Here is a 19,686-nt window from a genome sequence, read left to right as displayed (position 1 = left end):
CTGGCCTGCAATCTGGATCAACAGGAATCAATGCCGCCTAAGTAGCTTGAATGCCTGATACTGAAAAAATTCCGCATGCTGCTAATTTGAAAACACTCTATATGTCTGAAAAGTGACCAAATCACTTGCAAACTGTGGCTTGGTTTAGAAGTCAAGAGCTCCTGTACAGACCGAATTGCCAAGGAGAGAGGAGCTGCTTTATAAGGGTGGCCAAACTAAGCACTAAGAACCCCTCCCAATGCTTAAACCATTCGTGTCAAGTCTCCTCACATCATTATAAACCATGCTTATATTATGAATGAAAGGTAAACCAATAAATAAAAGTGGGGGTACCTTTCGTGGTGACCTTTGAGGCACTTTTACCTGCCCCCGTTGCCTTTGGAGCTGCAGGGGCCACTCGTGAGCCTGGATTGGGTGGCAGTTTAGGCTGTGGTGAGCTGGCTGGTTTGGATGATGCAGGCTGGTTTGGGTGGTCAGGCTGAAAAAACAAGAGAGAAGGTACATCTCCGAAAACATTCCTTTGTGCAACGAAGGACCAACCTGACATGCAGGGAATCACATGGGATATCAGGGCAGTTGGAGAAGTCCAAACTCTGTTCATGACATAGCATTCAATCTTAAAACCTTGACTGCACAACCAGCACTTAAAAGTATTGCTGTTGCCAGTACAGGTTCTTTTTTCCCCACATTTTTAAAATTTATTTATTTACAACATAAATCCACCACAACTCAAATAAACAAATCCACCACCATTAGACATAAACAAAACATAACATAAAATATAACATACGACAAAATAAAAGACTTCCTTTATCCTGTACATGGCCTCCTTGTTTACTTCTTATGAACTGTTGCCTTTATGAGCTGTTATTATGATTTTTCAAATTATGACTTATAAAAAACAACAACCACAAAGTCTCCTGCAGAGATTAATGGAAACAAGTCCAGATGTGTATTTTAAGGCACTTTGTAAAGTATACTTTACATTTTCCCCATTCTTTTTGAAATTCTTGTCTGGGGAGTCCCCTAACTGTGTCTGTTAATCTAGCCAATTCGATATAGTTTAATAATTTATCCTGCCATTCCGTTTTTATTGGCACAAATTCTTTTTTCCAATTTCTGACAATTAAGGTCCTTGCCGTGCCTGTGGCATAGAGGAATATTTTCTGATACTCTCTTGTTATACCTGCGTCCACTGCCACAGGCCAGTACAGGTTCTTAATACACTTAATGAGCATCTGCAAGGGAAGACAACAATTTTGCTGAATGAATCTGGACTTGTAGGTACAATATGATGCATTACAGCTTAAGCTACGGCTGCCACCTGCCACACTTCCTACTTGCCAAACTGAATTAGATCAACATGACCAAAAACTGAGCTCAGCATCACCATGGCATCAAACATTTTTTTTTGGGGGGGGGGAGTATGAGGAAGTGTCCTCCTTTGTAAAATTCAGAGGTCTTTTCTGTTACTTTAGAAGATTCCTTACTTTAGAAACCCCTCCCTAGAGATGCCCACCTGGGTTGACTCTTATCCCAGATTTTAGACAACTTAGCAAGGCCTTTCTACTTAGGACTTTCTTTGGATCTGGTTGTGGAGTAGCTGTATCACGCTTTGCCTGATGGGTTGGCTTTAGAATCTATGGTTTTAAGATTGTTTTTATCAAGGTTCCATCCATCCACTCGCTTGCAACCAGTGCCCTTCCCTACTTAGGAATGTGCTCCTGTCATTCCCAAGCAGCCAGCAGGAAGGTCGCTTTCCTCCATTTGAAGGAGACGGGGCTGAAACAGCAAGGCACTGCTGGCACCTCCTGAAAAAGCCTAGTACGAGAAGGAGAGGAGATAAAGTCTCAAGGTCATTCACAAATCTGGGCAGCTTTTAAGCCAAGCCAAAATTTGTTGTTGATTGTTGTAAGCCTTCTTTAAGAACCCGATTAAGTGGTATGTACATACATTTTTGTATGTACACAGCAGGTGGCACTGTGGGTTAAACCACAGAGCCTAGGGCTTGCCTATCAGAAGGTTGGCGGTTTGAATCCCTGCGACGGGGTGAGCTCCCGTTGCTCAGTCGCAGCTCCTGCCAACCTAGCAGTTCGAAAGCACGTCAAAGTGCAAGTAGATTAATAGGTAAACGGCATTTCTGTGTGCTGCTCTGGTTCGCCAGAAGCGGCTTTGTCATGCTGGCCACATGACCTGGAAGCTGTACACCGGCTCCCTTGGCCAATAATGCGAGATGAGCGCGCAACCCCAGAGTCGGTCACGACTGGACCTAATGGCCAGGGACCCCTTTACCTTTACAAACATTTTGAAATGAAAGCAAACTAAAACAGGCCTACAAAACCCTCCCCCACCCCTCAAAGAGAGATGTCTTGAGAAGAAACAGTAGTTTCTGGCTACTCCCAAACTGCATTATATTCCAACAGTTCCCCTGGGGGTGGTGTGATAGGTTATTCTAGTCTGACCTATGACCAAGGCATACAAATTTGCATGCTTCTCCACAAATTCATTCACGACTTTGACTAGCACGCAAACCAACCTTTTTTGCCTCCTCAGCATCTTCATCCTCCTCATTGACTAGTTTCATGGCTGTTTCGAGGATCCCCACAAAGCTTTGCTCTCCTGGCAAAGATTCCGTTCCTTGGATTGGAGGGAACCCTGCCAAAGATGACACAGAGACTGCTTAGAAGGCAAAAGCTATTGCTAAATGTCTGCATACCAGAGGCTGCTGAATTACAGTTCCCATCATCCTGGGCCATTGGGCATGCTTGCTGGGGTTGATGGGAGATGTAGTTCAGCAACATCTGGAGGGCCAAAAGCTCCCCACACCTTCTCAGTCTCATAGCTTGCCTATTTATCCAACACATCCATAGCCTGAGCATGGATCCATGGCACCCAGAAGTGTGTGTGTAAGCAAAGAATTTGGTACCGCGTGAAGAAGTCAGCTTCTTCGGGATCTGAGTCCAGTTCTTTAAAAATTAAACACATTTCCAGCCCATGGCTGTAAAGATACAGCTTGAAACTGAGGGCAATGTCTACTGAAATCTTTGAAGCCAGGAGGAAACAAGATTTCAAGTGGCCAAAGGTTTCACAGCCCCACTGTTCCTTGCTCCCTTTCTACAAGTAACAGAAAGGCAAGCAAATGTGTTCGAGCACATGTGTAGTAAAGAAATCAGAGTTTGTAGTTATTCTACAGGAATCAATGTGGAGGACACGGCCACGATTTAGTACACTGCATTTATAACTTCTTTCCAACTACCTCTCAAAGCAGCCCATGCAAAACTCATCAATGAAATATTAAAGATAACTAGGCATGTTGACGACAGTCCCTTCAATATACATGGTCAGGCTGAGTTTTTTGCTGGATACCCCCCTTTCCCTTCTTTACGGAGTTTCAGCTGTCAGCAAAGCAAACACAATGCTGAAAACCCTGACCCTAATTGGGATAATGTGAAATAGTTGCCACTGACTTCAATGCGCTTTCCTTCCAAATAATTTTGCTTAGGGTCACCACCTTCATCTGCAATCTTATCGATTGCCAGCTGAGCCCTTTGTCTCATTCTGGAGAACTTCAACTTTGCAGTTATGACTAGAAGCATAGGGAGGAATTCAGCACAGCACTAAACAGATACCGGTAGCTCCATCAGCGCAAGCATTTCTTGCTTGCCTGATGGAATGATCTGACCTCTCCTCCTCCTACATGCTGTTTTGGGGGTTTTCCCAACTCCCCAGAGTCTACCACGCTTAACCACTACACCACACTGGCTCTCTCTCTCTCTTACAGCTGGGTGAGGATAAGGCTGAAGGTCCTCCAACTGCTGTTGGGACTTGCAACTCCCATCAGCCTCAGTCATCATGGCAAATGATCAGGAAATATAGGAGTTGTGTCCACCCCCCACAGAAGGAAGAGGCCATCGCCAAAGAAGATAAAGAAGACTGGCAAAATAAATTAGTGAACTATGCAGGACAAATTAGGTAATTTGAAACCCAAGAAAGGAAGGACCTTGATTTTTAAAAAGGGAAATGTGTAATGCATTTTTTTAAAGTTTTGTGTATAGATTTCTACATTACAGTCATACCTTGGGTTACGAACACCTCGGGTTACGAACTCCGCAAACCCGGAAATATTTCCGCCGCGTGCGTGTTCAGACATGTGGTTTACATATACAGTTTATGAACATTTAATTTTTTTACACATGACCTCAAAATTCTTACAACAGCCCTCCAGCTGTTTTGGGACTACAATTCCCATCATCCCTGACCACTGGTCCTGTTAGCTAGGGATGATGGGAGTTCTAGTCCTAAAACACCTGGAGGGCCAAGTTTGGCCACGGCTGATTTAGATGGAGTTACCAGTACTTTGGGTAACCTCACATGATGTTGCCACAAGAGGGCAGCATTTGCCAGATGTATCCTTGCCTCCCCAACTACCAATAACGAGATTGCAAGTTACATACCTGGCGGAACAGGTAGGTCACCAAACTCAACAGGTTTTCCTGCCTTGTGAGCTCTGATGGCCTCTTGATATTGCTGAGGAGGGAAACAAAAACAGAAGCTGAAATCCCTAATTTGGGAGCATGGTCTTTCTAGGAAAGGGTGGGTGAAGCTACTTTTCTTGGGATAGTTGCAGCAAAAAACAGGGTATGAGAGTATGCATATTTGCTTACTTATCAGGAATGTTGTTAATCAAAGCAGTTGTTCTCAGTACACAACATGCCTGTACACTCATTAAACACCTGTGCTTTGAATGGCAGTAACTTGGGTGGGTGCCATCCTAGAATCACCCAAATCCTCAGCTCATACCAGCTTGCTGCTTCTGGAGTTGTAAGTAGAATCAGTTCATCTTTTGGCATTTGAGTTTCTATTTTTTTTAACTTAGCTCATTCTGAACTGTTCTTTTAGTGCTACTTGGGTTTTAACACTTTTATCTCCAGGTCCTACAGATTTTACAAGTGTTGCTCATTTTTAAGCAAAGCACACAGACTGCATTGTTGAGCTGCTGAAATTTTTTAATCTATCAATGAAATTAACAGAGGTCTTACAGTCAATCAGGAATCCTGTTCCTGAGCTAACTTAGATAGGAGCACAAGGAGAACTTCTGGGAAGTGAAAATTAGCTTCAAGGCCGAAACCAAGCACAGCTTTGGCTCTAGTCTGGCCTGCTTTAATCAATCAATCAAAATATTTATATACTGCCCTCTCATAAATATCAGGGCTGTGTACAACACCACGTATACAATAAAATATATAAAACCATTTAAAAACAAAACAAAATGACTGGATGTTAAAGGGTTTTAAACCTTTTGCTGCACCAAACAGGGGCAAGATGACATTAGCACACACCCTTCTGCCTCATATTGCTAGCTGAGGATGGGAAAGCAGACTCTCCAATTTATAGTGAATTAAAAGCAGAATGAGTGGGAAGAAAATGTTGAGACCTACGACTGCTGTGGGGGGGTGATCCTTGAGGATTTCTCAGGGCCAGCAATTTCCCCCCAAAGAGTTACACAAGTGGCATGTGTGATGCAAACGCTTGATATCGATCACAATTTCCAAATATCAAAATAAACAGAATCAACATTTTAATTCAGTTTCTACACACGAAAACTGTGATTTTCTGCAAAAATCATCACGATTCTGTATCTGTTCATTAGGCGGCAAGAGGAAAATACTCATTAGCATATTCCAGCCACCATAAACCCAGCTATGTTGCAGCGGGGAGCAAATTGCTTTTTCTCTATTTGCTCCTCCCAAGTATTGCCACAAGATCTGTGCTATGTAACATTTGAGCAGGAAAGCTAGCGAGCAAAAACGCAAAGAAAGCAGGTCCCTCACCTTCACAATTCGCTCATGCATCCTAGCCTTCCTGTCATCTCCTTTGCCCTTTGCCTGGGCTGCTGCTGTCTTGTACCTGTCCATCCTCTGCTGCAGTGCCTCCATAATATCTCGAGGAGGCGGGGGCACATCTGGAAACAAAGCAGGCAATTCTATGTCAGTCCATTCTTGCATGCAAGAAAGTGAGACTAGGAAGGGGTGGGTGGGTGGCTTATCTAAAACAAGGTTAGTGCTATGAAAGTTTACCCTATCCCTTCAGCTTTGCAGGCTGATGCATGGACAAATGTTGCTTGAGGAAGGGAAGCTGCAGAATATCCCAAGCAGTTGATGCCAGTGCCTGACCAGCTAAATTCATATTCCTGGGAGTTTAGGGTAGGAATTACTGCTTCTCGTACTTCATGGGTGGAAAGATGAATGGTTTCTCCTCTTATTTATGACACTGTTTTGAAGATTACACAAAATTGGCAATATGCCATACTCCTCTCCAAACCTATCTTGCCTTCCTTAGAACCAAAGTTCTCAAACTGGTCTCAGCTCCATTCAGAAGGTCTGCTAAAATGTTGCACAATAGCACCTGACTGATACTTCTTTTTTCTCCTGCAAGGGACCTGGGCCTTTATCCTTACCAAGACCAAATATATCAACCAGGATGACAAGGCACTGGCTTTTCAAAATACAACACTCTAAATTTTTCCCTAAAATTTAACCAGTCAAAGAAGTACTTCACAGTGGCCTGACTGAAAACCTATGATTTTCCAGTATACAGCACTCTTTTTAATTACGATGCTGGCACTATTTTTCTTCATCATTAAACCAGAAGCACAACCATCATCTTACCGCAGCTTATGCAACAACTTATGTCTGTTAAAATATGAGTTGTAGTTTTTTGTTCATTTGTGGAACCAAAATACTTTATTAGGTGGTCTGGTGAGGCCCTAAGCAATTTTCTAAAGGTCAGGGGAGGGGGGGGAGATTGAAAACCACTACACTGGACATAAAACACTATGTTCATTTAAAACTTCTATGTTGGGTCAAGATCAAAAGTCTCCTGGATCCTTTATTAGATTTGTAAGAGCACTTATCAATCATCTTCAGTCTGTCAAAAATATGCTTAAGACTGAACAGTTTCCATACAAGACATATTTATTTAATAGATGGCCTTGAGGAAACCTATTCATTGAATTTGGGGGTCAGTGATACAAGGCAGGTTATTTTTTTCAGTTTTCCATTTTTCTGCCAAAAAAAGCCTTTCAGAAGTTCATTAGCAACAGTGAACAGATGCCAGCTGCAAATAAATACTAGACAAACTTGGCAGTTTCCATTTTAAAGCTTTATTAAATACAAGTGAAATAAACATGCTAAATCAGTTCAGGAAAAATACCCAAATTCATCATGCAAAGTCCTATACAATTCTAGGGAATCAGATCTACTAACTCAGCAGAACTAGGCAAGTGACATAAGAGGCCTGGGCTACTACAGGGTGCAGGCTGCACCCCAAGAGAACTTTTTCCACCTACAGAAAAGCTAGCAAGCAAAGCCCCAAAGAAAAAAGATGCGGAACGCCTCTACTACAAGAAGCTGAGCTGCAGGCTCTGCACAGTGAAGCAATATTCTCAGGACACACTAGAAGCAAGAAAGCCTTACTGGGTTCCTACCTCCTACACTTGAGACTCCTGGTGCCACTGGGGTTGCAGCCTGTGCAAGAGGTGTTGTTGCTGTAGCTACAGGCGACTGTGGAACACTTGGGGACAACATCTCCTTGGGCAGCTGATCTGTAGAAGAAAAATAGCTAGCAGTTGCATGACAATAAGTCAATTCACAAAAGGCTGGCAGCGCCCTTCCCTACTGAAACCAGCAGCTCCTCAATCCATGTCAACGGGTCTTTCAGCCGGGGTTCTTCAATATAACACTTCTTTGTTGCATTCTACAAGCACCCAGCCCCAAACACCCATGGAGTGCTGAGCTATTAGGACCAAATGTTCACAATGCCCCTGCTCCAATGGACTTTGCCCTGAGGGTTCAGAGCAGAAGAGAAATGGGGTGAGCTCCCGTTGCTTGGTCCCTACTCCTGCCAACCTAGCAGTTCGAAAGCACATCAAAGTGCAAGTAGATAAATAGGTACCGCTCTGGCAGGGAGGTAAACGGTGTTTCTGTGCGCTGCTGTGGTTCGCCAGAAGTGGCTTAGTCATGCTGGCCACATGACCCAGAAGCTCCGCCGGCTTCCTCGGCCAGTAAAGTGAGATGAGCACCGCAACCCCAGAGTCATCTGCAACTGGACCTAATGGTCAAGGGTCCCTTTACTGTGAGTATGGCTGCAAACGATCGCAAGCCACCTTGGGGATCATTCAATCCAAAGGCAGGATAGGCCTGAGCTGTGAGCAAATCGCAGGGATTCTGTCTCCCTTTCTCAGGCTACAAGAAAGGGCAAGTCTCACCACTGAGCAGACACCATATAAAGGTTTTCCTGTATGTCGGAATGCCCCCCCCCCCATGCGAAACAAAAAGGTAACAAGTTTAAGACGCAGACCAAACATTTAGAACAAGCAGAATCCACATTGTTCCTGAAAGTCGTTAGGACCAAGGATGCATACTTTCCTAGCCAAAAACTTGCAATGATCTGGGATGGAACTTTGCACCAACGTAAGCAAATATGAGATTCCATCCTTTTTAAACAGTCTCAAGCTCCCATCATATGACTAGACAGTGATCATTCTGGAGGACGACCAACATGCCTTAGCTCTTCGTGTTAGCTTTGTGAGTGGAATAGTATAAATAAACCACTTATTCCTATGCATGTCTATTAAGAAACAAGCCCTACTAAATTCATTGGGACACTCACTGAGGTAGTGTCCACAAGGGTTCAGCCTGTGAGGATCCCTGGAAGAATTTGGCTTCCTAAAGACTGTGAAGCCAGCTTTCCCTATGCACAGGAGTCAGCAACCTTTTTCAGCCGTGGGCAGGACTATTTTTTTTGGGGGGGGGGGAATTAATGAATTCCTATGCCCCACAAATAACCCAGAGATGCATTTTAAATAAAAAACACACATTCTACTCATGTAAAAACACCAGGCAGGCCCCACAAATAACCCAGATGCATTTTAAATAAAAGGACACATTCTACTCATGTAAAAACATGCTGATTCCTGGACCGTCCATGGGTCGGATTTAGAAAGCGGCCCTCGGGCCTTAGGTTGCCTACCCCTGCCTTTGCACCTGAGAGTGTTAGTAACTTCGAATGGGGGCTCAATTGGGGCTGTCACTGCCACTGCCATCTCACCACCTTTCCACCTTTTAATGTTTGGTGTTTCATTATGTTTTATATGTACTGTAAGCAGCTCAGAGTGGCTGGGGAAACCCAGCCAGATGGGCGGGGTATAAATAAAACTATTATTATTACCAGAAGTCTTGTTAGTTACCTGAATCAGGAGTGACTGTCCCTCAAGGATTATTCTAGAATTTTGGTAATGGCATGTGTTTCAGGTTGGGAAGACAGGAAACATCTGATTCAAGAGTTTCAACTCATAAAATATAACTGGGATTACATTTTGGATTAGCTAGTTATTTTGTATTACGGAATTAATCAAGGCACTTCTACCTGCTTTTTACTAGAAGTAGAACTGGTGTGCCACATCTCCACAAGGAAGTTTGGTAGCAAATGATATGGAGAGAACCAAAGCTCATGCACAGGGAGACAACTTGGAACGCCCAACTATTCTTACCTGGAGGTGGAGGCAGATGACTGAGATCCACCGCCTCTCCTTTACCCACAGATGCTAAAACAGGGTCAAGGCTCTGAAAAACATTAACATAAAAGTTACTTGTATAAATTCTCTATACAGGATTGCCTTCGGACGGCTTGGGGGCCAGATAACTCCATACCCTCCAACACTTCTCCAATGAAAAGTCGGACATTCTGGGATCAAATCAGAAATCGGAACAGCTTCTCTAAATCAGGGATGTCCCTGGAAAATTGCGAGGGTCTGCAGAAAGAGATAGCAACTTTGGAGACAATCATTCTCCCCACGGAGCACTGTTTTTCCTGACCTCTTGCAAAAGGGATCTGTGTCTTGCTGTAGAAGTGCGCTTACCTTGGCTATGCGGTAGTACTTAGTAGCCATTTCAATGCTGCCTTCCTGTTTAGCCTGCAGAGCAGCCAGCTTGTATTCCCGCTGTCTGGCTTGCACCAGCACTTGGGTATTGGAGCTTTTGGAATCTGAGGAGAAGCAGATTTTGCAAAGCATTTTAAGTGTGTTCTGTAGTCACAAAGGCTCCCGGAGTGGCTAACAGAGATCACTACTAGCAAGACAGAGATGTAGAACATGCTGTTGCACGTCCCTGTCAAAGCGATCTGACAGACTAGGATCCGGAGAACAACTTGGGCTGTGTGTTCCTGTGAGGTTCTTTTTCTTTTGAAGTCCCCCACCCCACACGGCATTACACAAACTGCTTTTAAGGTTCCCATCCGTTTCAAAAGCAACTAGCCACGAGGATCGGGCGTTAGAGAAACACAAGGCAAAATGTAAGTGATGTGCGTGCATGCAACAAACTGAAGGACTCTTGGCATCCTCGCCATTATGTTTGGGGCACAGGTTGCCTAAATAGGGTTTTAATTCATGCCTCCATTATTAAAATTTCTGTCCTGCCCTTCACCTTTAGGTCATGGGGCTGGTTTACAGCATCAAATGGCATAAAGAAGAAATACAGTCATTAACCATGAAATATTAGCAAAGGGGTTTTCTTTTCATTCATGCCACGCCTCTCCACCCAACCCAACCCAAAGCAACTGGAAGTAGTGACACCACTTTTTGAAGTGTTGAAACTAAATTGTACCAGCCCAAACACAGCTAACTAGAGCAAGAAAAATAAATGGATAGGTCCTATTCATCGGGGCAGGGCAAAGAAAGAACCAAAGTTACATGATACTTGTATATTTTTAAAGAAAATAACTTCTTACATTTTCTCTAGAACTTCAATTGGTTTTGATTCAGCTTGTGATTTCTTGTTAGGCATCACAAAGCCCATTCCTTTTGAGTTCTCTGGCATGAAAGGTGGGTTGAAAGACAGTCGTGTGCCCAAACCCATCCAATGAGCACCGTAAGAATTTGAACCTGGGGGCCCCTGTTTAGGTCCTATTTGTGACACCTACCGTACTTGACTACCAGTCTAAAAACAGTTCTGAAAAACAAGTCAAGGCTAAACATTGCTTTAACCCAGAGGTGGGGACCCCATAGCCCACCAGATGTTGCTAGATGACACCCCCCATCATTCCGGTTGCTGGCCATGCCGATGGGACTTGGGAGTCCAACAAACACCTGGAAGGCACCACTTGGCAACCCCTCCTTTAACCCACAGTGAAATGTGTTTCTCGTAATTATTCATTCATTCATTCATTCATTCATTCATTCCCTACCCATCTGGCTGGGTTTCCACAGCCACCCCAATCACCCATCAGACATCTCTCTGTTGGTCTTTTTTATGCTGCACGTTTGCATTTAGTACTAACCCAAAGAAGGGGAAGGTGCCACAGCGGCAGATTTTTCTTGTGGTACCTCCGGGGATCTAAGTGACACAGGAGGGGCTGGAGAAATCTTTGGTTTTGGAAGTACTGGCGGTGGCAGCTTGGGGGGTAGTTCAGGTAGAGGCAGTGCTTGAGAAGGTGGTTGCTCAGGAGCTGCAGGAGTTGACTCTGGAGGAAGGTGATTGGCAACAATTGTAGTTTCATCCAAGGCGGAGGAGACCTGTGAGGCTGGAGCAGTCTCCAAAGGAGAGCCCTGCTGCTGGGAATTTGTGACCTTTCCTGTAGACACTGGTGGAGGAATTTCATCTTCGTCAATCTTTTTGCCCTTCTTCACAGAGGTCAACAAGTTTTCCAGTGTCTGAGGGAAGAATGTATGTAGTGTAACATGCATGTTTCAGAAACTTAAAACATCAGCTGAGAATGCCGCCACAGGGCTTTTCCCACCCAGAAACCCATGTATTTCACACATACAAAAATATTATTTCCCCACATCGTTCTGAAGCCTCCATTTGTCTAATGGGCCAGTGCAGATGTAATGGCTTACTGTAGCTTAGAGATCAAGAGAGGGCCCTGAGATTGCTTTCATCTCTCCCCTCTCACATGCTAGCGTGAACCAGCAACAAGGTGCAGGGTCCTTTAAACCTCTCCATCGATGGGTGGGACAGAGCCCGCTTCTCACCGCTTGCTACCCGGTAGCAGGAGCTGGTAGCAAGGTTGCGTATTTACTCAAGTCTAATGTTCCATTGAATCTGATGCGCACCCAATTTTTTGCAGCATCATTTGGTCCAAAAAAGGTGTGCATTAGACTTGAGTAAATACGGTATTTAAAAATTCCATTTCTTAAATTTTTCCATACATAACCTAGAAGATCTGATCGTCAAATTTCAAAAATTATATTTTGGTGAATATCTGGTGGCTTACCTTGATCCCCCTTTCATAGCGACGCACTTTGGAGCTTTCGTTGGCTTGCTTTGCGTTAGCAGCTGCCGTTTTGTACATGGCCAGTCTTCCTAGCAAAACAGATTCCGTGCTGCTGGAATCAGCAGGGGTATTATTTGTCTGGGAAAGCACAAAACAGACCATTTTTCCCCAGGGGAAAAACAAACCCAAGCCCCAAATTTGTCCACTGCTGATCTGTACAAGACAGTGCACATCTGACGCCATCCGCCTGCCCCAACACTTCCAGACATTGGGTAAGGAAGGAAGTGGCCTTGTCCCTCCATTCACCTGCAGAAGCACCCACCTGTCTGTGCACTATAACACCGCTGGAACAAGATCATTTTACAAAAGGAAAAGAGAGCATACTCTCAGCATGAAAAACAGAAGTCATTGCCTCATTGTCAAAGCTGCACTCTCTTGCTATCATCCAGATCACAGCTTTCCCCCTTAGCTACTACACACGTTCTTAGCAATCTCGACAGTTTTCCTTTTTATGAGATACATGAGATCTGGAAATCTTACTTACTGCTCCCTTGTATTTACAGGACCCAAACAAGCAAGACTGCAAATCTGGCTACTGGCCTGTGGATTATCAACTAGTGCTAACAAGTCCAAGGGAAAGAATGAAATTCTCCAACATCAGTATCACCTGCAATTTAAAAAGTGCCCAACAAGAAGAAAAGAGGAAGAAACCCAAGGCGGAAGGGAGGTTCGCACCTTAGCAGGAGCAGGAGAAAGTGTTGGAGCATCCTTGGTTTCGGCATCTTCCTCAAGGACTTCATTGAGTTCAGCCTACACAGAAGAGAACAATATTGCTAATACATTTAAATTTTGTAGTCTTCAAAGAAAGACTGACAAAATCTGAAGCTAAGCTTTATCTGCCCCCATCTTTCCCCTTTCCATCCACCCTCAACTGTACCATCCAGAGCCATCTTTCCCATAGGGCTTAGTGGTGAGTCATGCCAGGGCGCTGGCCTCTCAAGGGCGCCCCAGCAAGTGGGGAAGCTGTGCGGCTTTGCCAGCAGCCTCCCCTTTCCCTGCACGCACGCCAGCTGCTCCCCGCCAACCATAAGGCTGGTGGGCATGCAGCTTCCCTCCCAAGCCTCCTCGGGAGGAGAGTGATCCCCTCAGAGGCTTAGGATGGAAGCTGCGCCCCGCCAACCATATGGCTGGCGGGCGCGCAGCTTCCCTCCCAAGCCTATGTGGGGATCGCTCTCCTCCTGAGGAGGCTTGGGAGGGAAGCTGCACTCTCTTCCCGTGGAGGCTTCGGAGGGGCACAACTTCACTCCCAAGTCTCTGTGGGGATTGCTCTTCCGCAGCGGCATGGGGAATTGTGCCCCCCCCCATGGCTGGCAGTGTGCAGCTACGGCCACCCCAACACTATCCGTGGTAATTTGGGGGCGCTGGGTAGATATTTGCACCCCGGCATCGCATCTGCTAAAGACGGCCCTGGTACCATCCCTAGTTCCTCTCCCGCACATCTTTCCCAGAACATCCAATTGACCCCTTTACTTCCGGTCCATAATACCAACTGAAACTGTCTTTCCTGCACCCACAAGCCACTTTTGTCTCCTCTCTCATTAATGCCTATATGCTTTCTATTATTCTCCTCCATGTGCCCAGAACAACCTCCTGTTCTCTATTTAGCAGGCTTTCCCTTTCTTCTCAGAGGATCCATCTTAGCCTGTCCCTGCGTCGCCATGTTGACAAGTCCCTTCTCGATCCACATAATGCCATTGTCAGTCTCCAACCACCTCCTCCCCACAGTATCCTACAAGGCTCCAATGAAATTTTTACCAAGAGGTCATCGTCATTTTCCAAATCTTCCTCTTCTACCCCATCCTCTTCGTCGAGGTCCTTCATGCAGAAAGCGGCCATTCTTTCAATAGCTTCCATTGGCAAAGGAGCTAGAGAGAGAAAGCAAACAACGGGCCGTTATCACATGTCACAAAATCAACTCAAGATAGGTCCAAAAGGGATTTCAGTACAGGTTTTGAAAGAACTGCAAATGCTTAGTGGAGAAAAATAATAATTAAATAAACAACAACAGAGCCATCAGAAGACCGGGGAAAAGGAGTACTCAGAAGGAAAGATTCTAGTTCTTCGAAACTTGCAAGTTGGATGTGTCTACTGGCTTTGCTTCAAAATGATAAAGGAGGCCTTTGGCAAGGCCATGTGTAGAGTGTGAATGGAGGTGGGTAAGAAGGGGTGCCCTCAACTTGCACTGAGGCCCCAAGATGCATGACTGGGGTCCATGCTGACGTGGGGAGAGGTCAAAGGTGGTTGTGACGATGTCTAAGGTGAGCTGTGGCATCGCCATTGAAGTAGCGGGTGGCCAACTCTTCTTGACAGTTACCCCAAGAAAGTAGTACAAAGTTCCTAGTGCTGTAGCCCAAAACAATCACGGCTCAGCAGCATAAAGGGGGGCGGGCTGAGTGGGAAATTTGTGCAGCCTGAAGAGCCATCTATAATATCCAATAGGAGGGATGGGAAATTCAGAGAAAGCACAGAGATAAAGAGGAAGGGAAGGACATATTATAGGCAGCTTCCCCCTTTATTGCAGAGTTGGGTGACAAATTGTGTCTTGGAATCTGGAAAGGCCCCATGGGCTCAAGATGCACCCCATACACCCAGACACCCACTCCATAGCGCTTAAGTCACTTTCTTAAGCAACAGGCAACACTACAAAGGCTTGACAACCACTTACTTTTTCCATTTGGTTTCCGTTTTGGATCTGGCCGGCCTCCAACAATGGCCAGCAATTCAGCTTCCAGTTCGTGATCATCCTCCCCATCACTGGCCATCAAGCCTTCGGGTGAAAAATCCAACAGCAAGCCCATCTGCAGGAAATGAGATACAACTTTGTCATGAAGAGTGCTGTAGACTTACTTTGTGATGTTCACGCTTTATAGATGGTATTTGTTGATACTGATCTTAGAGGGCCTTCTCAGTAGTGGCGCCGACCTTGTGGAATGCTCTCCCATCAGATGTCAATAAAATAAACAACTACAATCTGACTTTTAGAAGACACTTGAAAGCAGCTCTGTTTAGGGAAGTTTTTAATATTTGATCTTTTATCGTGTTTTTCATATTTTGTTGTGACCTACCCAGAGTGGGGATAAATAATAAATTGTTGTTGTTGTTGTTGTTGTAAACTAATGACTGTATTAGCAGACACACTGCTTGTGTGCGTGTGCATGTTTAAGTACCAGCATTAGCCTCCAACCAAGCTGGGGAAGACAATTTTCCTCAGCCTTTTTCCTTTTGTGTTTTGTTTTTTGGATTGTCTTTTAAAATTGATTACAGTGGTACCTCAGTTTACGAACTTAATCCGTTCCGGAAGTCTGTTCTTAAACCAAAACCATTCTTAAATCGAGGCACGCTTTCCTTGAGGCCTCCTGCCACCGTGCCCTTCTACCGTTCGGATTCCGTTCTTAGACCGAGGTAAAGTTCGCAACCAAGACACTATTTCCTGTTTTGCGGAGTTTGTAAACCAAATAGTTCTTAAACCAGACTGTTCTTAAACCGAGGTACCACTGTACAGTATATGTAAACCACTCCGGGAACCTTTTCAGCTGAAGCATTGGGCAGAGGTATGTATGCATATAGCTTGTGTGTTTTTGATTTTGGTGACTGTTCCTTTGATTTAGAAAACAAACAAAGAAATAAATATTCATTATGTTCTAATTCTTTCATTTTCTTATGAAATATCAGTGATAGCCATAACATCCCTGGTCCTGAATGGGGTTACTGTGCCCCTGAAGGACGGAGTCATTTTGGACTCACAGCTGTCCATGGAGCCACAGGTTAATTCTGTGTCCAGGGCAGCTGTCTATCAGCTCCATCTGGTACGCAGGCTGAGACCCTACCTGCCCGCAGACTGTCTCACCAGAGTGGTGCATGCTCTGGTTATCTCCCGCTCTACGTGGGGCTACCTTTGAAGGTGACCCGGAAACTGCAATTAATCCAGAATGCGGCAGCTAGACTGGTGACTGGGAGCGGCCGCCGAGACCACATAACACCAGTCCTAAGAGACCTACATTGGCTCCCAGTACGTTTCCGAGCACAATTGAAAGTGTTGGTGCTGACCTTTAAAGCCCTAAACAGCCTCGATCCTGTATACCTGAAGGAGCGTCTCCACCCCCACCGTTTAGCCCGGACACTGAGATCCAGCGCCGAGGGCCTTCTGGCGGTTCCCTCACTGCGAGAAGCAAAGCTACAGGGAACCAGGCAGAGGGCCTTCTCGGTAGTGGCGCCCGCCCTGTGGAACGCCTTCCTATCGGAGGTCAAGGAGATAAACAACTACCTGACATTTAGAAAACACCTAAAGGCAGCCCTGTTTAGGGAAGGTTTTAATCTGTGATATTTTAATGTATTTTGCTATTTGCTGGAAGCTGCCCAGAGTGGTGGGGGAAACCCAGCCAGATGGGCGGGGTATAAATAAATATAATAGTAATAGTAATATGATGCCGTGCAGCATTTTTCAAACTTTATACCATGTGGGAACTCTCACAACATTGATTTGTCCATTGATTTGTCTGCCAAGAAACCCCTGAGCACCAGCCACAGATTCCTTCCATCTTGCAGAGCTTTACTGAAGCACATTCTTCATTCACATTCACGTTGTGCCTCATCACTGCCCAGGCATTCCCTGGAGCATTCCCAACAGGGTATACCTCCTTTATCCCCACCCTAGGTGTACATACACAATTTTTTTATTTATTTTAATATAATTTTATTAAATTTTCTGTTTTACAATTTCAAATAAACATTTTACATACCTAAGATAGCAATGACTTCCCTTCTTCTCTTTCCATGGTTCATTTTACATATCTTATATCCTCGCATATCTTACAAAAACGATACCAATCGGTTTTCCATTACTGCATCCATCAAAACTTATTTACACTGTTGAATTTATCTTAATGCTGCCAGTGTTTTCAGCTGTACACTGAATTATTTTCCATATATTCAATAAATGTTTTCCCATCTTCTTTAAACGTATGTTCTTCCTGTTCTCTTATTCTATATGTTATGCCTCCTTTATCTGTGAGTTACAGAGAAGACTAATAATGGTGGACAAACAGCCTCTCTGGTAAGATATTGCCTGCGTGTGTAACCCTGCAGCAGGGTATCCAATGGCAATAGATGGAACATGAGATGGAATCTTGCCCCAATGGAACTTCTAGAGTTTCATTTCTCTGTAACAAGAGTGGTATTCCTTCATAACCACAGAAGTAACCATACAAACCTGCCTGAATAATGTGCGTGTTAGATCTAGAGATGCCAGAGAAATTATGTCAAGCTTGGATACAATATGGGTGTGTGGGAGTGCTTCTGAAGCTCACCTCAAAGAAGATATGTGTTTTGCAACCCCTTTCGCTTTTCTAAAAAAAATACAGATTCCTTTAACTACCTCTTGCAGCGTAGAACAGAGACGTCTGCCTTAAATATTATTAAGGAATAATATGTGGGCATATTGTATGGATACTTATTGCAACAAAAGTTGGAACATAAGTGACATTATGAGTCTACTGACAAAATTATATGTTGGTTTTACTCTCAGAATTGATGCTACTCTACTGGCTACCTTATTATTGGGGGGTTTCTAACATTTAAATTCTCCTAATGCTGTACTTGATCTATTAACTGAACTTTCATTGCATCACAATTTTTACTTGTTGCACAGGAGCCTGATGTCCTAGGCAAGTGCTTGTTCCCTTCCACTAGGGCCTATTTCCTCAGCCCTTATTAATCTACCAGCTGAGGAAACAGCCTTCAGAGGTTTCTCTATTTGCTAAGGAATGTTATGCCACTGTCACATATGTGAAGGATTTTCAACAGCAAGACTACACTGAAATATAATCGCCCAACATTATGCTGCTTTGCTCTGCCTACTGGAATCTAAAAGGGTGGACTAGACTCAGAACACACCCAAGTCACACCCACATTAACATCTTGGAAAACATCTCCAGAACAAGGAAGCATTTTGCACAATAACTCCTCTCGCAAGCAGACTATGAACTAACTTGTTGCTTTGCCACACCTACTGCCAGTTTACAAAGCAAACCACTGAGCCTAGGGCTTGCTGATCAGAAGGTCAGCGGTTCGAATCCCTGTGACGGGGTGAGCTCCCGTTGCTTGGTCCCAGCTCCTGCCAACCTAGCAGTTCGAAAGCACGTCAAAATGCAAGTAGATAAATAGGAACCGCTCCGGTGGGAAGGTAAACAGCGTTTCCATGTGCTGCTCTGGTTTGCCAGAAGCGGCTTTGTCATGCTGGCCACATGACCTGGAAGCTATACGCCGGCTCCCTCGGCCAATAATGCGAGATGAGCGCGTAACCCCAGAGTCGGTCACGACTGGACCTAATGGTCAGGGTCCCTTTACCTTTTTTAAAGAAGGCTTATCACACATTCTCTCCCACTTCTCACTCTGCCCCCTAACCACAACACAGCTGGGTCACAACCGTGCCAATTCTTTATTAGTGCAGCATCTAACAATACTGTTACAATTAAAATGCATCTTGTATCTTTAAACATGGTTTCAGTAAGCTGGAAACCCTAAAAAGCAGCAGCACTAGGGCCAAATTGTGCATTTGGCAACCCAGTAAGTTAACATTTGTTAGAGACGTTTATGCTTATGATAGACTCATATATAATGCTTTTAAAAACATTGTCAAACTTCTTTATTAGAGTCTATCCTTTATTTTAAAAAGGTGGGTCAAGTTGTGTTTTTAACCCAGTTAGATTGACTGTTAGCTTTGCAGGTTGTACAACCTGAAAAGGTTATGTTATTTGCAGATTTGCCTCTTTAGGGAGGCCACTATTCCCCCTGCATGCATGAGGAATACGTATTGAAGCTTAGGATAGGCTTAACCTGGTATGGGCAACTAGAAACAGGAAGACTACAAAAGTCTTTCTGCAACATAAGCATGAGGAGTCATTTACTCAGGAGCATTTAGAATTATATTGCTACAAAACAATATACATTTTACTATTTCTGCAAAGATTCTTGTGGCAGAAGGTTTACACACTATGGGCATAAAACAAGAGTGGCAGGAGAGAACCTGTTGTGTGTACACATTGTTATTTCATACCGGTAGTACTCAAGATGTGAAAGCAGCATCTGGAGCAGATACCTGTACAGCCTAAAACAAAGTGCTTGCAAGAAAGAGCACCTGAGACAGATCACACCACAGAAAGAGAGAATAGCAACCTACCTGTCTAGGTTTGGCAGCACCTGTGCCTCCTGAAGGTGGCTTCCTGTTCCTGTTCATTTCTCCTTGTTCTGTTCTCAGTCAGTACAAGACAGCATCAGGCCAGATGGAGCTGGATATTTTAATGGGATCAGTCAGAAGTTGTCCCTGTTTCCCTCATTCCAGTTATCCGTATTACAGTA

The 19,686-nt window shown here is 44.4% G+C and overlaps 1 protein-coding gene across 2 annotated transcripts in view; it reads right to left on the bottom strand.

Moving 5' to 3' along the window:
- The window catches only part of CC2D1A (coiled-coil and C2 domain containing 1A), a 47,225-nt gene that overhangs the window by 25,941 nt on the left and 1,598 nt on the right, over window positions 1–19,686 (bottom strand). Inside the window, exons 2-14 of one of the 2 annotated variants that reach the window (XM_035140564.3) lie at window positions 19,508–19,616; window positions 14,996–15,128; window positions 14,086–14,195; window positions 13,006–13,080; window positions 12,271–12,408; window positions 11,335–11,707; window positions 9,920–10,044; window positions 9,551–9,623; window positions 7,487–7,603; window positions 5,832–5,962; window positions 4,455–4,527; window positions 2,537–2,655; window positions 334–478 (exon numbers count right to left, since the gene is read on the bottom strand). In XM_035140564.3, coding sequence (XP_034996455.3) covers window positions 334–478; window positions 2,537–2,655; window positions 4,455–4,527; window positions 5,832–5,962; window positions 7,487–7,603; window positions 9,551–9,623; window positions 9,920–10,044; window positions 11,335–11,707; window positions 12,271–12,408; window positions 13,006–13,080; window positions 14,086–14,195; window positions 14,996–15,128; window positions 19,508–19,564 — 1,669 coding nt within the window. In that variant the 5' untranslated portion in view covers window positions 19,565–19,616. The remainder of the gene's footprint in view (window positions 1–333; window positions 479–2,536; window positions 2,656–4,454; window positions 4,528–5,831; window positions 5,963–7,486; window positions 7,604–9,550; window positions 9,624–9,919; window positions 10,045–11,334; window positions 11,708–12,270; window positions 12,409–13,005; window positions 13,081–14,085; window positions 14,196–14,995; window positions 15,129–19,507; window positions 19,617–19,686) is intronic. The other variant, XM_035140565.3, reaches the window with a different exon arrangement.

This window comes from Zootoca vivipara, chromosome 15 (genome assembly GCF_965207765.1).
Source record: "Zootoca vivipara chromosome 15, rZooViv2.hap1.1, whole genome shotgun sequence".
Lineage (NCBI taxonomy): Eukaryota > Metazoa > Chordata > Lepidosauria > Squamata > Lacertidae > Zootoca > Zootoca vivipara.
The sequence above is the reverse complement of the archived record's forward strand: the minus strand, read 5'-3'. Positions and strand labels throughout refer to the sequence as shown.